The sequence below is a fragment of the Microtus pennsylvanicus genome, chromosome 17, assembly GCF_037038515.1.
Source record: "Microtus pennsylvanicus isolate mMicPen1 chromosome 17, mMicPen1.hap1, whole genome shotgun sequence".
NCBI lineage: Eukaryota > Metazoa > Chordata > Mammalia > Rodentia > Cricetidae > Microtus > Microtus pennsylvanicus.
This window is the reverse complement of record NC_134595.1, coordinates 11626223-11647774: the sequence shown is the minus strand read 5'-3', so window position 1 is coordinate 11647774 and position 21552 is coordinate 11626223. Positions and strand designations below refer to the sequence as shown.

The 21552-nt window shown below is 38.9% G+C and overlaps 1 protein-coding gene and 1 pseudogene across 2 annotated transcripts in view; one reads left to right on the top strand and one right to left on the bottom strand.

Annotated features, from left to right (window-relative positions):
• Window positions 1-19639, top strand: part of Bard1 (BRCA1 associated RING domain 1) — a 67347-nt gene extending 47708 nt beyond the window's left edge. For both annotated transcript variants that reach the window (XM_075951786.1, XM_075951785.1), the window contains 2 exons: window positions 15524-15621; window positions 17037-19639. In XM_075951786.1, the coding sequence (XP_075807901.1) occupies window positions 15524-15621; window positions 17037-17369 (431 nt within the window). In that variant the 3' untranslated portion in view covers window positions 17370-19639. The remainder of the gene's footprint in view (window positions 1-15523; window positions 15622-17036) is intronic.
• On the bottom strand, window positions 6166-6578 carry LOC142836995 (large ribosomal subunit protein eL28 pseudogene; annotated as a pseudogene).
• Window positions 19640-21552: the final 1913 nt, after the last annotated feature.

The following is a 21552-nucleotide window of genomic DNA, read 5'->3' as shown; positions in this document are numbered from 1 at the left end:
TTTAATCCATTTAATGGTGTATCTATGAAGTGAAATTAATTTATTGGTTTCCATTTAAAATGTCTACAGTATTAACCTTTTAGTCTCATGGCTGACTCAGTCCTATTAGGCAGCTGTTGGGGGAATTTACCATTTCATTCTACATGATCTGATTACAGCAGCCATTACGTCAGCCTCCACTGAAACTTTCCCTGTTTCTCTCGTTGGCAGTCATATGCCATCACCCTCAGAACTGCCTTCTGTTTCCCCTACTGTGCTGTATGCTGCTTTTCATACTCCCCCACCCACCCGCCTTTTCCTCCAGAACTTACATATCTCCTCCCTCTTCCTAGTTAGTTTCTTTTCCTTGGTACTTGAAGTATCTGCTTTTTGGTAGGATAGGCTAAAATATGATGGCAGATGCACCAGCTGTCGTTAAGTACTTCTTGAGAAAGCTAAGTGGCTGCAAAGGACTGACGGGGAAGTCTTATGATAGATCGTTGAGAACCTTGATGTTGCTTATGCTCAAGAATGATGGAGGGCCCAAATTTCTCAGACTTGCCACACACATCTGCACATGGAGTTGCTTTGTATTGTGATTTGTTAATCTTCCAGAGCTCACTGCTAACACTGGATACTGCAGTCTCCTATAATGACAATTATACCAAAACAGAAGATTGAGTATTTTAGTTTTAAGAAGAACATTGTATATTAAAATTCATTAAAAATATTGGCTTTGTGCTTTGAAGGCCTTGTGGTAGAGTGATGATCAAGATCTTCAGTTTGAAGGCGATTGATTTGAAGAGCAGTTTGGTATTACCTGTCAGTACTCGTGTCCTCCTAGTCGGCTTCCACTTGCTCCCTGTGGTACTAGTCAGCTCTCTCGGGTGTGATTGCAGTGTGAGAAACCATGTTATCTTTTCTCCTCATTCTCTGTTAATAGTTGCTCCTGGTCAAAACCAGCTTGAGAAGCATGATAATTGATTGGCAATATGATTAGCGTTATGACTGTGCTTGAACTTTGTTTGTTTGTTTTGTCTTTCCTGTCTATAGTAAGTCTCTGAGTTTCAGTATATAAAAACTTCAAGTGCCTCTAAATGTTATGACTTTCTTTGTACCACACCTGGGCCAGAACCATTGCCAGTGGTTAGAATTAGTCGATTTATTTTAATATCAAGATCCTTATTAATGAAGAAGCCATGTGGGATTTTGAATAATCTGATGCTTTTGAACTTTAAATCTATTTAACAATTGGATGAACTGGCATTTGGTTACATGTACAGGCTATGATGCATTTCCATAAAACCTATCTTCTGTAGGAAATGTGAATTTTGTCACTCTAATTATTTTTATAGAATCACTGATGAACTCAAGCTGACTTAATTGTGTGATATCTGGTGATTCTTACAGTAGTGACTATATCCTCTAATGCAGATGATTCTTTTAGGATAAAGAATGGATAGGCTTTCTTATTAAAGTTTATGTAGAGCCCATGAAGAAGTAAGTTCAAAATTTAAGACAAATATTTAAATTGTTGCTAGGTCACTGGGCTTGTAAAAGTAAGTCATATACTCCCAAAGTGTTTCTTTCCTGACAGAGGGCCAGTCTGTTTTTTGGTATCAGGCACCTCAATTTCAATTTATTGAAAAATATTTCAGAGCAATTCAGATCTGTTTGAAAATCATATATATTAGAGAAAAATGAAGGGGATTACTGCTTTCAAAAGCCATGCATGACTTACTAAAACTTTCTTGAGTAGGATTCTAAGCTTTAGTTTGTTAGTAGACAAAATTAATTGGAATAACTACTTATAAACTTAATAATATTAACCTTTTATCGTGTTTTCCATGACAAATGAATTGAAGAAGGACTTGTGTGTGAAGACTGGAGGTTGATAGCAGATGTCCTAGGCTCCCACCTTTGTTTTTGAGACAGAAACTCAGAGATTAGCTGGACAGGCTCACCGCCGTCTGGAGATCTGCCTGTCTCGCAGACTGCTTCCCACTTCGCTGTTCTAGGGTTACTCTAGACCAGTTATTCTCAACTTTTTTAATGCTTTTTGTATAGTTTCTCATGTTGTGGTGACCCCAACTATAAAACTGTTTTTGCTGCTACTTCATAACTTTAATTTTGCTATTGTTTTGAGATATAAATATCTGATATGCAGGATGGTCTTAGGGGAGCCCTGTGAAAGAGTCCTTCAATACTCAAAGGGATCATGGCCCACAGGTTGAGAACCACTGCTCTAGACTTGCATCTGAACTGAATAATGAAGAGCAAGGCGGATACTCTTTGGTGGTGTTTTCTGATTGGTTAGTTGATTTGAGTGATTTGATGTTTTCTGACTGGTTAGTTGATCTGAGTGATTTGACTCTAAAAAGACTGATACCAAGAGTTCCTTTTTAAAGTAGACTTCTGCAGTTTTAAAGATTAATGTAATTTTCGTTTTGCTCAGTAAACTTTTGGACATTTAGACAATTTGCTCTGTAAATAGACAGTATTGGCATTAGTGTCAGCACTGCTTCCCAAGGTTTGTTTACAGTGTTTTGATGGCACACTAATGCATTTTGTGATGGGATTGCTTTGCTTTTTTTGTATGCATTAAATAAAATAAATTTGACATTTTGTCTCAAGAAGTATATGTTTATTTATAAGTGTACTTATAACAGAATATTAACTTGAAGTATAGGATAAAAGTAAATGATTACTAAGTATGACAAATCTGCTGTCCTATGACAGTATTTTCAGTAATACTTCCACCTGAATGTTTATGATAGCACATGTGCAGGTTAGGTTTTTGTGACTTGACATAGATAGGGTCATCTGGGAAGAGGGAGTCTTGGTTGAGAAAATACCTTCACCAGATTAGCCTTTGGGCATTTCTTCATTATTGATTAATGAAACATTAATGATAGTGGAAGGGCCCAGCTCACTGTCAGTGGTATCACCTTTGGGTAGGTGGCCTGGGCCATATAAGAAAGGTAGCTAAAGCCGGGTGGTAGTGGCACACACCTATAATCCCAACACTCAGGAGACAGAAGTAGGTGGGTCTCTGTTAGCTTGAGGTCAGCCTGGTCTACAAGAGCAAACTCCAGGACAGGTTCCAAAGCTACAGAGAAACTGTGTCTCAAAAAAACAAAAATAAAACAAACAAACAATAAAAAAGGTAGCTGAATAAGCTAGGGAGAGTAAGCCAGGAAGCATTCCTCCATTGTTATGCTTCAGTTCCTGCCTTCAAATACTGGTAGTGTCCCCATGTGTTCCCTCAGTGACAGGATGTGATCAGGACATTTAGACTGCATGTTACACAGTCAGCCCTCATCTCATCATCGCCTCACTCATGTCACAGTGAGCTTATTTATTTCTCTGTTGCGTAGCTGCCACCTGACCCTTGAGAGAGTGTGCTGACAGTGTATTTTATTTTCTATTTTGTCTTTGTGTAGAAAGTATGAAATTTTTTTGATTGTAGTGCACCCATAGTCTATTTGACTAAAAATTCTAATATAAATCCATTTTCTAAAGGAGATTCCTTTGGTTTTTACAGCCTGAGTGTCAATTTTCAACTGAATCAGACAGGAACTCCATAGATGTTTATTTATTGTCATTCTGAGTGACATAAATTCCTAGTTTAGTTCTAATGCCTTATCTGTTCAGACTCTTGGTTTTGATATGGAGTGATGTTTATGTATTCTAAGTTTCTTAACGGAAATTTGTTGACTAAGAGTTTTATTTAATTCCATGCTTTCAGTTATGACGAGCCAGAAGCCATAACAATAGCAGCTGATTGATTCCACAACTTTGTGTTTTCTAGCTTTTAAGACAGTGAAGATACTTTTTTGCTTTCCATGTAAGACAGGGAGGGCTTCTCTTCCTGAGGACATTCTATAGATCTGTATTTTTAAGCTCCACTCACCTTTATGTATTCTCTCATCTGTGGTAGTTTGAATGTAGCTGGCCCTCATAGTCTCAAAGGGAGTGGTACTATTAGGAGGAGCGACTCTGCTGGAGTGTGTCTGGCCTTGTTGGAGGAAGTGTGTCACTATGGAGGTAGGCTTTGTGGTTTCCTATTCTCAGGATAGCGCTCAGTGTCTCAGTTGACTTCCTGTGGTCTGCATATCAAGACGTAACAAGCACCTTACCAGCCTGCATGCCATCATGCTCCCCACCATAATGATAGTGGACTAAACCTCTGGAACTGTAAGTGAGCCCCTTCCCCAATTGAATGTTTTCCTTTATAAAAGTTGTCATGGTCATGGTGTCTCTTTGCACAAGAGAAACCCTAACTTAGACAGGGTTCAAGGACACTCCTTTTTACTGTTTCCCTTGTTGATCCTTTTCTCCCAAGCCTCAGAAAAATTACTCAGTTCAGCATAATTGATGATCATCAATGAATCTAAAATGAAGATATATCTACAAATTATGTTTTATGAGCTGGAGACAGGAATGAATGGATGCTAACAGTTTAGAATAAAGGAATACTTTTCTGTCTAGTATAATTTTTTTTAAAAAATACTCATATAGCCTTGACAATCATAAGCTGCCTGAATATGCAAAGACCCCCTGGCCTTGCCAAATGGTCCTAGCTGCTCCAGTGATTTTACAATAATGATTTTGAACTAAGAAGTACTTTGGGAACTGTGCTTCTCCTACATACATAGAAAAATAGCATAATTTCTGGGCTCATCAAATAGTAGGCATGGTCAGGAATCCATCTATACTCAGAGAGTCTGTCTGTACAGGTGACTTGTTCCCTCATCCCTGCAAAGTTCCAGTTAAAATATAGAATATGTTCAAGCTAACAAAGATGAAATAAAGCATGCATCATAAGAGAAAAGTGGCTGTACATTATATGAGAATAGTAACTTGACACATTCAAAGAATATGTAGTTATGGTAGATGGGGAAATCTGTGTTTACATATATAATTACCAAGTTAATTTAGTTTGAAAATTATTAGTGGAGAAAGCAAGCAAAACTCTGATCTTGAATTTGCTTCTTTTTTTCTTCAAAAGGAAAAAAAATAAGTATCTTTCTGTTAAACTTTTAATAGCAAGTGATAGTATAATGATGGGCTTTATTAAACATTTACGATAGATAAAAATAATTGGATTAAAATTTAAGAAGTAGCATTAAGTTGTTGGTAAATGACTTGTTTTTAAACTAATATAAATAGATTTTAGGAATTAGGGCATATATGGTATATACTTTATATGAGTTAATTAATAGAAATGCTTTTAAGTTGTATTTTAGAGATAAAAAAATCTTAAAATGGAAAGTAGGTGTAGAAGTCCTATTGCAATTTGCTTAATTTCTGTGGAATAAATAAAACTTTCAAATATCGATGATTTTAGGTTGTTAAATAAGTACAGTTGACTGGTTGATTTCTTTATTTTATTAGTGATATTACTATGTCATTAATTACTGCAAGTTTAGAGAGTCCCACGTGTGGTCTTTTACTTGCTTAGTGGATTATTATTATTTGATTAATCTCAAAGGATTGAAGCTTTGATTGTGGCAAATATCTATTTTATAGTAAACTCGGGCTACCAGATTGACAGTGGTAATTTTAGCATCTTATTAAATAAACTCCTTGACCTATTGAAGACAAAGATATACATAATTATTTTTCTCAATTCCTTCTCCCATTAGAGTCCTCAGCGTTTTGCTTTTTGGTTAATCTCTCAAATAAATAATAATTAATAAATTATTATTTTCTGCTTAATAAATTGATCATATGATTTATGATAAGAGAAATAGAACATATCTACTCCAAATAGATTTAGCTGATATTTCTTTAGGTGATTTTTTTTCAAACCAAAGAAAAAGACTTAAGGAAAAGTTGATGAGGAGTTGGAGGATATCTGAGATTTTAATCTCGGTTGTGTCTCCAGTTGTCTGACCTGACCAGGGATTGGAGTTGCAATCTTAGGAGTAGATGTCACTCAGTTTGCAAAGCTTCCCAGGGTTTTCTGGGCCATGATAGCAGCTTTATAAAAGGGCTTTGTTATCATTAACAGTTCTAGACTTGAAATGCACTCAGTTTCTTTAGCTGTCCTGGGTGGTGTAAGCACTTTGTTTTTTGGAATAAGCGAATATCAGAAGCATCTTTCTTTCTTTTTATTTTCTTTCTTTCTTTCTTTTTTTTTTTTTTTTTTTGGTCGAAAAAAGACAGTACACTCTTTATTGCTCAGGAGCTCTTGGTTGGATGGGTCCGTTTCCTCTTCACCACCACAGGCTTCTGGCTTCGTAGGATGGTACTGGCCCTGTGGATGGCCGCCACGCGCAGATGGGGCGGTACTTGTTCTTTCTGATCATGTGCCGGATGCTGCTCAGGGTGTCCTGTGCATTCTTGTTGATGGTGGTCCTTATGTAAGAAGTAGCTGGTTTGTGTTGACCGGATCTGCGTTTCATGACCACCACGACCCCTTTGCCTACGGCCGCAGGCTCCACTCCCACTGTTTTGCGGTGAATCAGCCCGTTGTAGCGGAAGGAGTTGCGGGCTTTCAGATTATTAGGTTCGGTGCCATATGTCTGCTTATTCCTCTTGATCAGGAAACTGGAGCAGTTCCGAACGACCATTCATTGCAGATGCGCTGACATGGCGGCGCCTCCTCTCCTATGGCGGACGGAGACGGAAAGAACAGAAGCATGTTTCTTTATCTCAGGAATTGGGATTAGAGAGAGCACTGAACTTTTTTGCCTTACCTACTGAATGGTACTGGGAGTCTCTTGTTTGCCGAGGTTAGCCCAGCACACCTGTGGGTTAGCAGCAGCAGTGGACATACCCTAAATTAAGAACAGATTGCTGAATTCAAGGCAATTTTCTCTTTATCTGGTAAAGATGGTGACGATACCATCAAAACAAAGGAACCTGGGAGTGTCATGAGGTCACAGTGTCAGAACCAAGTAGAAACTGAATTGTAGGATATGATCAATGAAGTAGATGCTGATGGGATTGGCGCTATCTACTTCCTATAATATTAGATCATGGTGACTAGAAAAGTGCAAGATATATATAGCAAAGGTGTCTGTGAAGTGTTTCAAGTCTTTGACAAGGATGGTGATGCTATATCAGTTCAGCAGAACTGTATTCCATCATGACAAACTTAAAAGAAAAATAACAGATGAAATGATAAGCAAAACAAGATGGGAATGGACAGAGTCACCAGAAGATTTGGGGCATATGATTGACCACAAATGAACCCTTGTGCAATGGTTACACTTATTCTTTTGCAAGAAGAAGGATCATTTACTGTTTTACATAGCAAAAATGAATGTCAGAGAACCTGCTGTTCACTCACAAAATCTGCATATATTACTTTGTGGTTCTGTCCCCTAAAAATCATGGTTCACATCAGTTTTACTGTATAAATACTTGGTTTGCTTCAGGATAGTGTGCAGAAAATGATTGAAGGATGAACTTGAAACACAGACCTGGCAGTAGGATGGTCATTTGGTATTTCCATGTGTTTCAGCCCCACGGTGACAGTGACACACCCTGGGAAGTCGCCTCAGCATGCTGTTTACTTCTGTGTGCATTGTACTAGAATGAGGTGAACGTTAGGCTGTCATGCATTGTCAGAAGAGATGATTAACCAGAGGAACATCTCTGGACTCTGTTCCTAGACTTTTGGAATTCGTGCCAGAGTGGGTTGCAATTGTAACTGGGCTTCAGTGCAACTACTAACATTGGTCTTGAGGAATTAGAATCTATATTCATTCCAACTTGTAAATGCTCCTCTTATTTTTTTCTGTTTTTCAAAAAAAAAAATACCTTAAGTGTACTTATTAGCTGCTACAGAGCTGAGGATTTTGTGAACCAGGGCCTAAGCACTGCAGAAACATTGGTGCCTTCTGCTAGGAAACCATGCTTCCTACCCTACGAGGGGATGTTTTCTGTCTCACATCTCCCAGTGCTATACTAACAAGCTCTAGTCTGTCCAGGCTATGTTCTGTTGATTGGCAGTGGCACATTGTTAGATCAATAGATACCATTGTGAGAGTTAAGATAATCAGCCAAATAAACCCATCGAACAGATCGAGCAGCCCGCACAGGCACCGTCCACCCATTCTGTAATTGTCTGCTGGCTACTCCTGATAGAGCAGGCACTGTTGCCCTGGTATTCAGCTGAAGAGTGTATTGTTCTGCAGATAGAAGTAGGAGTGGATGTGTAAATATTCTTCATTGATACAAAATTAAAATAATAGCTTAGATATAAAAGAATGAGTTTGTTGATGATTTTGCTAGAATGCTGATAACCTTTTAGGATCCTATTTTGTATACAAACAGTATGTGGCCAGCATACTGGGCTTTGTTGCCAAGATAGTATTTTGACCTAGTTATAAATTTTGAGTCTCATTTTCAGTATACAGTAAGCTGCATTCTACATACACTCCCTTTACTTTTGAAACAAGGCCTCGCTTTTTAGCTGAGGCTCTCCTGTATCTTACTGTGCAATCCAGGCTGGCCCCAAACTCACAGCAGTCCTCCTGCCTTAGCCTCCCCAGCGCTGAAATTCCAGATGTAAGCTATCATACGCATGCAAAGTTAGTATATTACTATTAGCTACACGAGATAGCACTTTAGCCATCAATTATTTAAGATAATGCTATTTAAAACAGTAATTTCTAAGTTAGAATGACAAGATTCAGGACTTGGGCTCACCAAAGTCAAATGATACAGTCTTGAAAACTGGGGAAAGTATATTTCAACATCAAAACATGGGCAAAAACAACAAAATAATAACATAACCATACAAATAGGGAATTATGGGAAGTTCCTGATGTATTGAAATTTTAAGATGTATTTTATTTTTATTTATGTGTGTGTATGAGTATTTGTGTGTGCAGGTGTTCATAGATGCCAGAAGAGACATAGGATCCTTCAGGTGTGCAGCACAGGCAGTGTGAGCTGCCTGAAGTGGGTGTGGGATCTTACTCTTGTCCTCTGCAAGAACACCAAGGGTTCTAAACCTCAGAAGCATCTCTCTAGTTCCTCGTCGTTGAATTTTAAAGTACATTAACAATCCCAAACGAAGGGAAGTCTTTTGACAGCACTCAACTTTGGGAGAAATGGACTATTCAGTTTCTAACTTATTTTTTAATAAAATTCAACTTCTTGGAACATTCAAAACAGCTTAAAATCATTTGATATATTCACAATCACGCCTTTCAGACTCCAAGGTTTTGCTTGCGTACCAAAAATATATTTTTATGTAAAATTCACAGGCTTTAGAAAGCTAAGCAGTCTTGGGTTCAAATTCCCATTCTACTGTATGTACTAGCTAAAGACGGTGCCAGCTAACAACATTGTGCTTTATTCCTCCTGAAATGGAAATAATGCACAGTAAATCCTATTGTTTGTGGGTCCTACATTTTGAATTTGCTTTACATGCTAAAATTTTGTAATCCCCAAGTCAGTACTTAGGGGATTACAAGCCTTTGCAGACTTGTAGAGTATCTTAGGATTTGAGATGCCGATGAACGTGCTCCCAGCTGAGATCAAGCTTGTAATTTGTTGCCTTCTTCATTCAGCTGCGCACTGTAAACAAAGGGCTCTTTGAGTGTGCAGAGCATATGTCTCACATGTGTTTGTGTTGCTGAGTCCGTGCTTAAATAGTCCCCAAGTATAGTGCTACAATGCTGTCCACCATTCCAGATGCAAAAAGACGTTTTTCTAGAGAATACAGTGAATGATATAGTGGAAGAACTATGGTGATTTTAAACACACATAGAACAAGAATGCCAGCACTGCATTTCCAGAACAATCCTTGAGTATCTCCACACTGTCGCTTCTTTCTACAGTATGACTACTGCAGGTAAGGAACATCAGCCACACCAGTCTTGCTGAATACAGGGGACAGCAGCACACATAGCAAAACGTGGGAGCTGCGATCCCTAGCAATCACTGTCTTTCATCAGCACAATGCCAGCATCACTGGTCATTTAAAGTAGAGAAACTGGACGTCAGGATGGCCCGCCCAGCAGGTTTCAAGGCTGATGATCTGAGTTTGATCCCTAGGCTCCAAGTGGTAGAAGAAAACCAGCTCCTACAAGTTGTCCTCTGACCTCCACCTGCATGTGCAGTCTGCACACACATATACACAAAGTAATCATTAAATGAGGGCTGGAGAGATGACTCAGAGGCTTAGTTCAATTCCCAGCAGCCACATGGTGGCCTACAAGCATCTATAATGAAATCGGTGTCCTCTTCTGGCATTCAGGCATACACTCAGGCAGAATACTGTGTATATAATAAGTAAGTAAATAAATAAGCATATAAATAAAGTTTAAAAGAAATAATTAAAATGATTTTAAAAACTATATTAAAAAAGAAATAGTAAGTTGTACTTGGTAGTGTTTTGTCTTCTTTTTTCCCTGCAATTTGATTAGAAACCATTAGTATGTCGTTTTAGCTCGTTAAGAAATACATTTCTTGAGAGCTTGTTTGAAGTGTAGCTACTCTGTATTTGCTTGACCAAAGACCCATCTCCCTCTGTTCGGGGACGGTTGTCGTCATCACCCGAGAGCACAGCTTCCAGAGGGATGCACATAGAGCCGTGGTGGAAGAAGGGGACAGGCGCCTAGCCAGCCATATCAACCGAATCACCTCTGGCGATCAATGGGGGCGACAGATGTCACAGCCAGATCCTTAAGTCATTCTTGCTGGCCAGTGGTGACACATGCCTTTAATCCCAGCACTCGGAAGGCAGAGACTGGCGGATTTTTATGAGTTTGAGGCCAGCCTGGTTTACAGAGCTAGTTCCAGGACAGCTAGGGCTGTTACACAGAGAAACTTTGTCTCGAAAAACCAAAAAAAAAAAAAAAAAAAAAAAAAGAAAAGAAATTTAAAAAATAAAAAGAAATGCATTTCTTTTAGGCCCTGTGCTCATTAGTATTTTATTATTTAAATAGTGGGAAATTAATATTTTTGGAATATTAGACAGTGTTTATGCATTTGAATTATAACAATGCATCTGTTCTTGGGATGAATATGATTGTACAACATCCATAGATTTTATAACGTAATATTGCTGTGATAGCTTTCCACTAATGAAAATGAATGAGAAGAGGGGGTTTTGAAAATGATTTACGGATTTTAAGAATAGAACAACACATAAGCAAGTTCATTCTATTCGTAACCTACTCATCTGTACCCAAGGCAGTAAAGAAACAGCTTGATTTTCCCATATTCCTTAATGATATTCTGATTTTCTGCACAACATTTAATATTTCATTTTTTTTTTGGTACCAGAGATTAAAGAATTAAAACTCTAGCTGTGCACAATTTCCTAACTCACTACAAATTTTGCATTTCATTTCACTACCACAGCCAAACCACTAATACTTCTAGAATATTTCAGCAGCAATTTAAAAAAAGAAGGTAAATTGGTCTAGAATTGTGTTTTAGAAGTAAGTATATATTCAAACGTTTTTACTAAAAAAAATCCAATTATATTTGCTTTTAGTATATCTGAACTAAATGTGAAATGTAATGGATTTTTTTTCTTTTAAATCACCTTTCTGTCAATCTGATCTAACCTATTCTTCTGAAGGTTTGCAATTAGATTTGGGGAGAGGGAAAAGGTGAATCTCAAAAGCATGGATCGGCTTGTGACTGACTGTATCCTTGACCCAATTCCTATCACTGGCTTTGTAACAGACATGCAGATCTTGTTGAGCTCTGTGAGTTGCTGAACAAGAGTAGAGCCTGCCCCTTGGCATCATGTGTACATTGGCTTGTGATGCCTGGCATCCTTCATATGTTTGACACATGCATACCTGTGAAGTTTTACAATGGATTATTTATTGACAGAACACAAGAGAGCTGTGAAATTACATTCATTTTAATTTAGAACTCACTTAAAGCCTTCTGATTTTAATGAAAGTTCAAGGTAAGTTTTTGCAACAAAAAAGTGTATAGAACCTCTTTATAGAGACATGGCTGGTTCAATGTGTAAATAGTAGACCCTTAATAATAAAGCTGCAGTGGCCCTAAGGAGGAACGCTGTATGAGCAATTTGGCAGTGATCTTGGCAAATCAGAGCTCAAACAATATTTATTTGATAATTTAGTAAAGGATGCCATGGCGTCAGTGTTTGTCCTTTATTCCATGTTTGCAGGTCGACTCGCAGACATTTTACATTATTCTAGTTTAGGGTAAGAGACAAAACTCTTAAAAATAGTTACCTCAAAGTCTAGGTCAGAGTGAAATAGCTGTCACCCACTCTTGGGTTTACAGATTGTCTTACATGTAACCTTGTTCTGTGAACATGCTCTTTCTTTTCTCATCCTCACACAATTCCTTTTATTTCAAGTACAATATGGGATAATTCTGGTGTTCTGGACCAGTCCTGCCCAGGAATGAGCCTTTATGGCCCTCTACAGAGTCAAGGCTGAGGTGTCCCCTTCACTGGAGTCCAGTCACTGTTGTTTTACCATGTTAGGATGTTAATATAGTACATATGTCTAAGTTTCAGTGTACGTTTATATAAATGCAAATTCCTTCTCGGTAGGTTTTAGATAGCCATGATTGAGGATGTCACATGTTGATATTCAAAACTACTTTAAAGTAGGATTTTGACGTGTAACTCTTATTTTATTATTGTTTTCTTTAATTGTTCTTTCTTCCTGTTGCTTTCTCAGTGATGAAACTGAGGTCATTGAGTGAAAAAAATCTTAAAGACAAATGGAAAATCATCTGAAGATTTTGTTTTTATAGTGAAGATAGCTTATTATAAGATCCATCTTGAGATTTTTTCAGGCTTTTGATACTCTTTATTATTTTTAATGTCTTTAATCAGAATATAATTATCAGTTCCTCCCTCCCTTTCTTTCCTCCAGCCCCTCCCAGTCACCCTCCTCCAAATCCCTCCAGTGGCCCCCACTCTCAAGTTGACAGTCTCATTTGCTCTTATCTGTGTGCATGAGTGAAGAGATATAAATAGAACCTGCTGAGTCAAGTCTATGTTTGTTGTTTGTGTGTATGTGGTTTCAAGGCTGACCACTATGCATTGGTCCACCCATAAGGAGACTCATCCCTAGAAGGGGCTGATTGTCCTCCCAGCAAGCAATAGTTGCCTATAAATCTTTGTTTAGGGAGGGACCTCACAAAATTTCCCCCTTTCCATGTTAACTATCTTGTGTAGTACTGATGTTCCTATTCCTGTCTTGTTTCCAGGAGATAGTGTTTCACCGTAGTACTTTTTCCATGCTGTGCCCTGAGTAATAGTTGCAGGAACTCCTCCCTATCATCTTTTGATTTCTGCTTTGGATCCAGTTGTGGTTTTTTGCAGAGGTCTTTTCTATAAAGAGAGGCTTCTCTGAATGAGGAATAATAGTTATAACTATTATTATATTATAGTTTTTTTTTTTTTTTTGGTTTTTCGAGACAGGGTTTCTCTGTAGCTTTGGAGCCTGTCCTGGAACTCCCTTTGTAGACCAGGCTGGCCTCGAACTCACAGAGATTATAATATAAGGATAAGACTTGAAACATAGTAAGGAATTATGTGTGTCTAGCAAAGTAGTGGTAAGACCTCACTAACCATAGAAAGCTGGCTAGGTTTCCAATACCAGCATGATGTCCCTCCTGGTGAATGCGCCATAAGTCTAATTAGACAGCTGTTTGTTGACTCCTCTATGCATATCCTGCTATGCTGGTATTTGTCATGGTTACTAGGTGCTGTAGCTGGATAGGACTGTTTAATTGTTTCTATCTCTTGGCAGTTTGCATAGCATTTTTTGGAACCATGAATGCTATACTGGAGGGAACATGCTTTCAGGTCAGATTAGCATGAGTTGTCTGAGTCTTGTGTCCCATGAGTGCAGCGTCTTCAGCAGTAGGGCCCAATCCCCAAGAGGAAACCAAGTACTTCATTGGTAATCTACATTGCTTTGGAAGTCACTTGGATCATCTTGACCGCTCTTCAAAAGGAGATTTCTTGTGTCTAGTACAGGGGTTTTGGTTAGTTTGTGGTTTGGGGGAAAACATTGTCAGCCCAATTGGCTGAACTTTCTCCTATACATGTATACATGTACACAAATATATATATCACATATATGTATGCACTGTATCTAATTTTAGGTAAATATAAAATAATGTGATTCCTTGAAGCTTAATCAAAGAACATTGGCATTATTTGTCCCTCAACCCTCATTCTTCATTTGTATTGACCTCCCTCCCTCCTCCCCAGTTGGAGCCCCTTCCCTGTTGTTCCATTTCCTACTGCTTCCTACTTATACCCTGTTGTTTTCTACCAAGGGCCTCCCCTGCCTGAGGTCTCTTTATACTCTTCTGGTGTCTGTGCTTACTATATATTTATACATATTATGCACTCAGATATAAGGAGCTGAGGCTAGGAACTACTAACAAGAGAGAACATATGGCATTTGTCTGGGTCTGGGTTACCCCATTTCTAGTATTTTATGCATAGAAACTTGTGAGACAGGTGGTGCTGTTAATTCTTCTTTCATTTCTTTCCCCAGGCAACAAAACTACGCCTTATAAGTTTATGTAATTATACCAAAGCACTAAGTCATTTGGTTTTAAATCTCAAATTTAGTTGTAGTCATTAAACCCAGCAGTGACACACACACACACACACACACACACACACACACACACACACACACCATCCTAAAATGCTGCTGATACTTAAGTTGTGTCATCCTATGTGATTGTTCTTGGCATATTGGGCATATTGATTTTAGAATGCAGTCAGGCAGTCATTGTCTGCTAATGCCCCTGCTTAGGTTTTTCCTACTCACCGCATGGAATAGCTCAGGCTTTTTAAGCTGAAACTGTAAATACACTTGCTCAATTCATAGGAAGAACTTTTTCTCTGGAGAATAAATAGTAAGCAAACTTCTCTACAGGAGTGGCGTCCAGTCCCAGGCATGCCATGGGATTTGTTCGGTATTTATTTTACTGGGTCCTGCTGAGACCCTGATGTGTGCCTGACTGAGGAAAGTGCTATAGACAAATGCACTTTCCTAACATTGTACCGTTAGCATCTAACAGACCATATATGCAACTGGCAAAGTGAGCAGGCATGTTAAATGCTCAGTTCAGAATGGACTGAACTTACTCATTGCTTAAAAATCTTTGGAAGGAAGGATGGATTTCTTAAAGTACAGAAAGCTAACTTTTCTTTTTCTGTTGGGTTGTGTATGTGTTTGCATGTGTTGATGTCAGAGGCATACTTTGGGTCTCCACCATAATTTTTGAGCCAGGGTCTCTCCTTGAACCTGGAACTTACCATTTTGGCTAGGCTAGCTGGCCCATGAATGCTGGGGGAGCAGCCTGCTCTCCACAACCCTAGCACTGACATTTCAGGTACATGCTACCACACCTACTGGGCATCTGGACTCAATTCCTCAGGCGTGTTCTGACCTATCACTCCAGCTCTAGCTAGCTTTATTGATTTGTTTGATATAATTGGGGTTTTAAGATTTGAGAATATTTAGGGCAACCATGAAGAAGAGACTAGGATGAGTTTCACAGATGCCATGTGGTAATTGTTTGATTAGTTCTTATTTCTTTTCAGGGGTTAAGGCTTGTCTGCACAGTAAACTACGTGAACAGGAGGAAAAGTACGAAGTTCCTGGAGGTCCACAGAGGAGCAGGCTCAACAGAGAGCAGCTGGTATTTTTCTTTTACATACTCCTGCTTGTTCTCATGGCTTCACATCATTAACACCATCAGAAAAACTTTGCCCTTTCAGCCAGTACAGGCGACTGATTAAAATTTTAATTGTGCTTATTTCAAGCTCTTGGTTCTGAAATATGATCACGATGTGTAGTAAAATCCAGAAGGTAATAATTTCACACTGTTAATGGATTTTTGGCATCTTGAACATTTCCATAAAGCTTTCAGAATCTGAGGTAAGTCTCAGATACAGGAAGTATCTTGAAAGAAGACTTACAGCTGCTGCTCAGATTTAGCTATCATATCTTTTTATTGCCACATAGTACAGTTTTAATGGGCAATATTCCATTATTGTGTTGATATGGAGGTATGTAGATATGTATATATATATATATGTATATATATAGATATATATATGTATATATATATATAGATATGTATATACATATCTATATATATATATAGTAGAAATGACAAAGACGTTTTCTAATTTTGGAACTGTAGACATGACTTCATAATCATAATACTGGCAATGGATCTCTAGAACTAAGGCCACACTCTTACCTGGCTGCCCAGGAGACCTTCAGTAGCATGTAGGAACCTGAATGCAGAGGAACAGAACTGAACCGTCTGTGGGAAAAATGCTGCCCTTATAGTTTAAATCCAGTCTTACGTCACTAAAGGTTACTTTTGATATTGTAGAGTCTGTGAGATTTAAATCCTACCCATGTGGAAAACCATCCTGATGGAGGAAATTGAAGAGTTGTGGTTTTGTTTTTGTTTTTAGTTTTTGGACAGGGTCTCACTATATAGTACAGGCTGACCTTAAACTTGCTGTACTCTTTCTTGGCTAGCCTTAGAGCTAGAATTTAGGTGTATACTGCTATGCCGACCTATAGGTTGTTTGCTTTGGGTTTTGTTTTATTTTCACTGCAGAACACATCTGAAATGTTAGGAAAGTAAAAAGAAATCAGTCAGCAGCTGAATATTAGATGAAAAAAATCGTAACTAAGAAACTTTTATTTGCATGGCTGGAGAGGTGGATCAGCAGTTAAGACCTCTGGCTGTTCTTACAGAGGACCTGGGCTCAATTCCTGGCACTCATCGGCAGTTCACAGCTGTCTGTAACTCCAGTTCTAGGGGATCTGAAACCCTCATACAGACATGTATGTGAGCAAAACACCACTGCACATAAAATAAGAATAAATAGATCATTAAATTAGAAAAAAAACCTTTTAGTTTCAGATGTATGCTTTCTGATCCAGGTAGTGTGATTGAAGTACTGTCTTTGCCAGCACCTCATTAGCATGTTTCTTACTGACTCAGGAGTATGTTTTTAACGTCTTTCTTTCATATATAGTGTTTTAAAATATTTTGTTCTGCTACTAACAGTTGTTTCCTTGCTGTTTTAGTTGCCAAAGCTGTTTGATGGATGCTACTTCTTTTTGGGGGGAAACTTCAAGCATCATCCGAAAGGCGACCTCCTTAAGCTCATCGCTGCAGCAGGAGGGAAGGTGCTCAGGAGAAAGCCCAAGCCAGACAGTGATGTGACACAGACCATCAACACAGTGGCATACCATGCCGACCCCGATTCTGACCAGCGCTTCTGCACACAGTACATCGTCTATGAAGATCTGTTTAATTGTCGCCCAGAAAGGGTTCGGCAGGGCAAAGTCTGGATGGCTCCTTCCACCTGGCTTATCAGCTGTGTCATGGCCTTTGAATTGCTTCCTCTTGACAGCTGAGTGTCATATTGTGAACATTTTAAGTTGAACGTGCATGGTTTATGGGAACCCAGCAATTGTCATGTGTTTGCTCATTCATGTTTTTATCAATAGGTAGAGCCATTTATATCCCCCCCCCCTTATAATTGCAAAATAAAACACCTGAAGCTAGGTTAGGAATTCATTTAGGTGCCAGTATTGCTTTTAAGATTCTTTTGTTTTCTTGAGGTTGTAGCTATAACTCAGTGGTAGAGTCTTCATGGACCATGCGTGAGGCATGAGGTTCCAGCCTGGGAACTGCAAGGAAGTTTTCATTTTACAACTGGCCTGTGATTTTTGATTGATCATGTCTTTCAGTTTTTTCAGTATGTATCACAGATTAATAAGTGAGAGGGCATCAGAACTACTTGTTAATATATAAGTGGTCTATTTAGCATCTTTTAGTAAACAGTATCATCAGATGATCAATTCTCCTCAGTTACGATGACAGTAGAGCACCTATCAAGGTGTGCCACTATAAAGTTCTCTTTCTTTTTCTTACGCTAGCTTTTAGTTTCTTATAGTTTCTTGGCCTTCATTCATGTTTATTCAGTTTTAAAATCTGTGTGTGCATTAAAAAATCATGATTTGAACCATTGGATGTTAATGACAAAATCATCAGTATACTTGTGTGTGTATGTGTTTATTGTGCAATATGCTCTCTGTCTACTGTGCAAATGTACAAACCTCTATTTTCTGTAACTTATTTTATTAGTGTTACTAATCTTGCCAGTTTAGAAAACTATCAAACATCAATTTACTAGATTAGAAGCAATCTGTTTATAGTAAATCTTTCTGGGCATTACTAAAGTAAGCCTCTATCAAGATTAATCCCTTCCACCTTCCTTTTTTCTTTCTTCTTTTCCTCCCTTTCTCCTTTCCTTTTATTTATGATACTGGGTATAGAAGTCTTGTGCATGCTAGGTAGTTACCTACCACAGAACTATATCTTCATCCCAGGTTTAATCTTCTCTCTCTCTCTCCTATACTCCCAATTTTATTTTTACTTTTAGACTGTTTTATTGAGTTATCCAGGGTGGTCTTGAACTCACTCAGTTTTAATTTCTTTATAAAGTTTTTAGGTTGATGAGTAGGCAAAAGTTGGAGATGGATTGATTCATAATATTTTTACCATATCCTGCACACAGGCCATAACAGTAAATATAGGGAAGTATGAGTGAGAAGAACCTCTTCTCAATATGGAAACAACCAAGGCAGAGTAGTAGAAGGGCACTGTGTGGCATGCGCACACTGTCTGCTTAGTCTGTCTATCCCGCATGTCCTCACTGTGAATGGACAGGATCTATATTCAGCTTCACCGAGTAGGATTAAAATATTGTGGAGATAGTGTCCCCATAGGGTGTCTTTTCAATATGCCAAGGGGGCTGCTTCAGGGAGGTGAGAGCTGAGTACATGGAGGAGATCTTTGGCCTCTTTGCTGACTTTGGAGTTAAAGTCACATATCGGAGCCACCCATTCCCACTCAGTGCCTAGAGATGACTCATTAAATGTTGCCTACAGAGACTTCTGCTGCCCTGTTGTTTGCTGCTGTAGCTGCTCATCCTGTTTCAAATGCCATTCTTCTAGCTCCTTTATTGCCTTTTCTTTCCACACTGCTTCTTGCTTCCGAGAATTGGCTCAAGGGCTTCCAAGCGCTCCATTTGTTCTTCTCTCCATTTCCGGATACTTTCAGTTTCTGATGGCAGTGGATCCACTTCTGAAATAGCTACACAGCTGTCTGTCAGACCATTACTCTCCAGGTCGTATTCACCTTCGTGACTCTAGCAACAGCATCTAGAGTTGGTGTATGTTGAGCTTTATTACCTTACCTTGTACTTCCTTCTGTACAAATGCTTACAATTTTTATTTTCCCTTAATATATTTAAACTTAACTCATTTCACATAAATCATTAAAATTATTTGTGCATGTATTGTGTCTTCTGTAAAAATGTCTTACTTCCATATTGAAGAATGAGACTCAACATGATTCCTGAAGAAGTCTTCCAGCTGTGGTTTTTGTGTGGTTTTGTAAAGCCTATATTAGTTACGTTTCTCATTGCTCTACTCCCACATAACAACTTGTGAGAGAAGATTATTCTGCCTTTTGGTTCTGGGTACTGTCCATCCTGGTGAGGAAATCTAGGCAGCAAGGATTTTAACCAGCTGGCACATCCATTGGTAGGAAGCAGAAACAGCAACGTGAATGCTGGTGCTCAATGCGTTCTCTCTCTCTCTCTTTCTGTCTCTCTCTTTCTCTCTCTCTCTCTCTCTCTCTCTCTCTCTCTCTCTCTCTCTCTTTCTCTCTCTCTCTCTCTCTCTTTCTCTCTCTCTCTCTTTCTCTCTCTCTTTCTCTCTCTCTCTCTCTCTCTCTCTCTCTCTCTCTCTCTCTCTCTCTCTCTCCTCTCTCTCTTCTCTCTCTCCTCTCTCTCTTCTCTCTCTCTCCCCCCCTTCCTCCTTCCCTCCCTTTCTCCCTTCCTCATTTCTTTCCCCCGCACTCTCCTTATCCAGTTGAAGCCCTCACCCCATAGAATGATGTCGTGCCACCCATATTCAAGAAAGGCTTTTCCCCTGCATTTAACCTAATTTAGACAGTTTCTCAAGACATGCCCTACTAGATGGTTCTGATTCTGTCAGACTGACAGTGTTAACCATCACAGGTGGCTTTTGGTGCTGGGAAAAGCTGGGATATTTCTGTTTGAATGATGATGTGGGAGAATGGAAGTCACTGGGTTATTCTGACTTGGCTTAAGATGCAGATTTTGAAGCCCAGACTGTTTGGTTTACAGTTTGTTTTCTAGTTCGCCTACCTGAGCCCCAAGGTGCGGAGTTGGAGGTTACTTTCCTTTTCATGAATCTGAGCATATAGCAACTCAGGACCACTGTTAGTTGATGGCTCAGAGATACTTCTAAGTGCAGTTTAGGAATAAGGTAGCTTTGGTAGCATAACTTGTCACAGACTGGAGTAGACTAGCTCTCTTCTTTCCTGTGGTTAATTTCTTGTCTCAACTTTTCTTTATCCCATCTGATTTGACAACTATTTCCGTCTATATCACTTTCTACTCGTTCCAATAAAGTTCTGTTGATCTTTCATCCTAAATGTGAGCATTGTTGATATCCAAACTGCTTAGGCTTCTGCGCTGCAGTGATGTATCATAGGAAGGCTTGACTTACCTGTTATGGGCATGTTGCCACAAACAAATTGTCTTAGCTGAGCCCCCAGGTACCCTTGGATAACTTCACTTCATACATCCATTAAAGAAAAGAAACTGAAGAGGGACTTGTTTCTAACTAGTTCATACTTTGAGACACATTGGGTGGGTGTTGAGAGGGATGACTATTTGCCTGCTGGCTAAAGTCATGTGACCTAGATGATTTGATGTCAGTAGAATCTGAAGGTCTTTTTCTGAGTTTAACTTAGCTTGAGTTTATCAGAAACTGTTCATAAGACTAGATAATTACTGTTGAAATTTTGAAAAGAAAAATACAAAAGGGGATTGGGGTAGATAGATGGTTCGTGGGTTAAGAGCCCTTGGCTGCTCTTGCATAGGACCTGGGAACAATTCCCAGCACACACACGGGAGTTTACAACTGCTTGTAACTGCAGTTCCACAGGACCCGATGCCTTCTGGCCTCCACAGGCACCGTACACACTACACTCATGTGGTACACAGACATATGTTCAGGTAAACATTTATAAAAATAAATACTTTTTTAAATTTAAGGAAAAAAAGGTCTCATGTTTAGGATTCATCAACTAAGTTATGTGACTTTCTATGGTGCTAAAAATAACCTGACTCTGTTGAAAGGCCTATATACACCGTCCACGCATCACAGTCCTGGCCACAGTACTGGAATTCTTTTTGTATTTGGAAATACAGAGTTAGCCGATTCCTTGGCAGTAACAATTGCTACACCTACTCTTCTCTCTTTAAGCATACATATGCTCTGGCCTAGTACCTCTGGGGGTTTGTTCCAGGAACCCTCTTATCTGAAATCTGCAAGGTGGTTAAGTGCATTGTAGAAAATGACATAATGATGTAATGCTTGTATTTAGCCTATGTAAAATCCTGTATGCTGTGCACTGTCTTCAGACTAGCTACCATGCCAATACAGTGCAAGTAGTACCATGAAAATACTATTAAGGGAATGATGGCAGGAGGAAAGA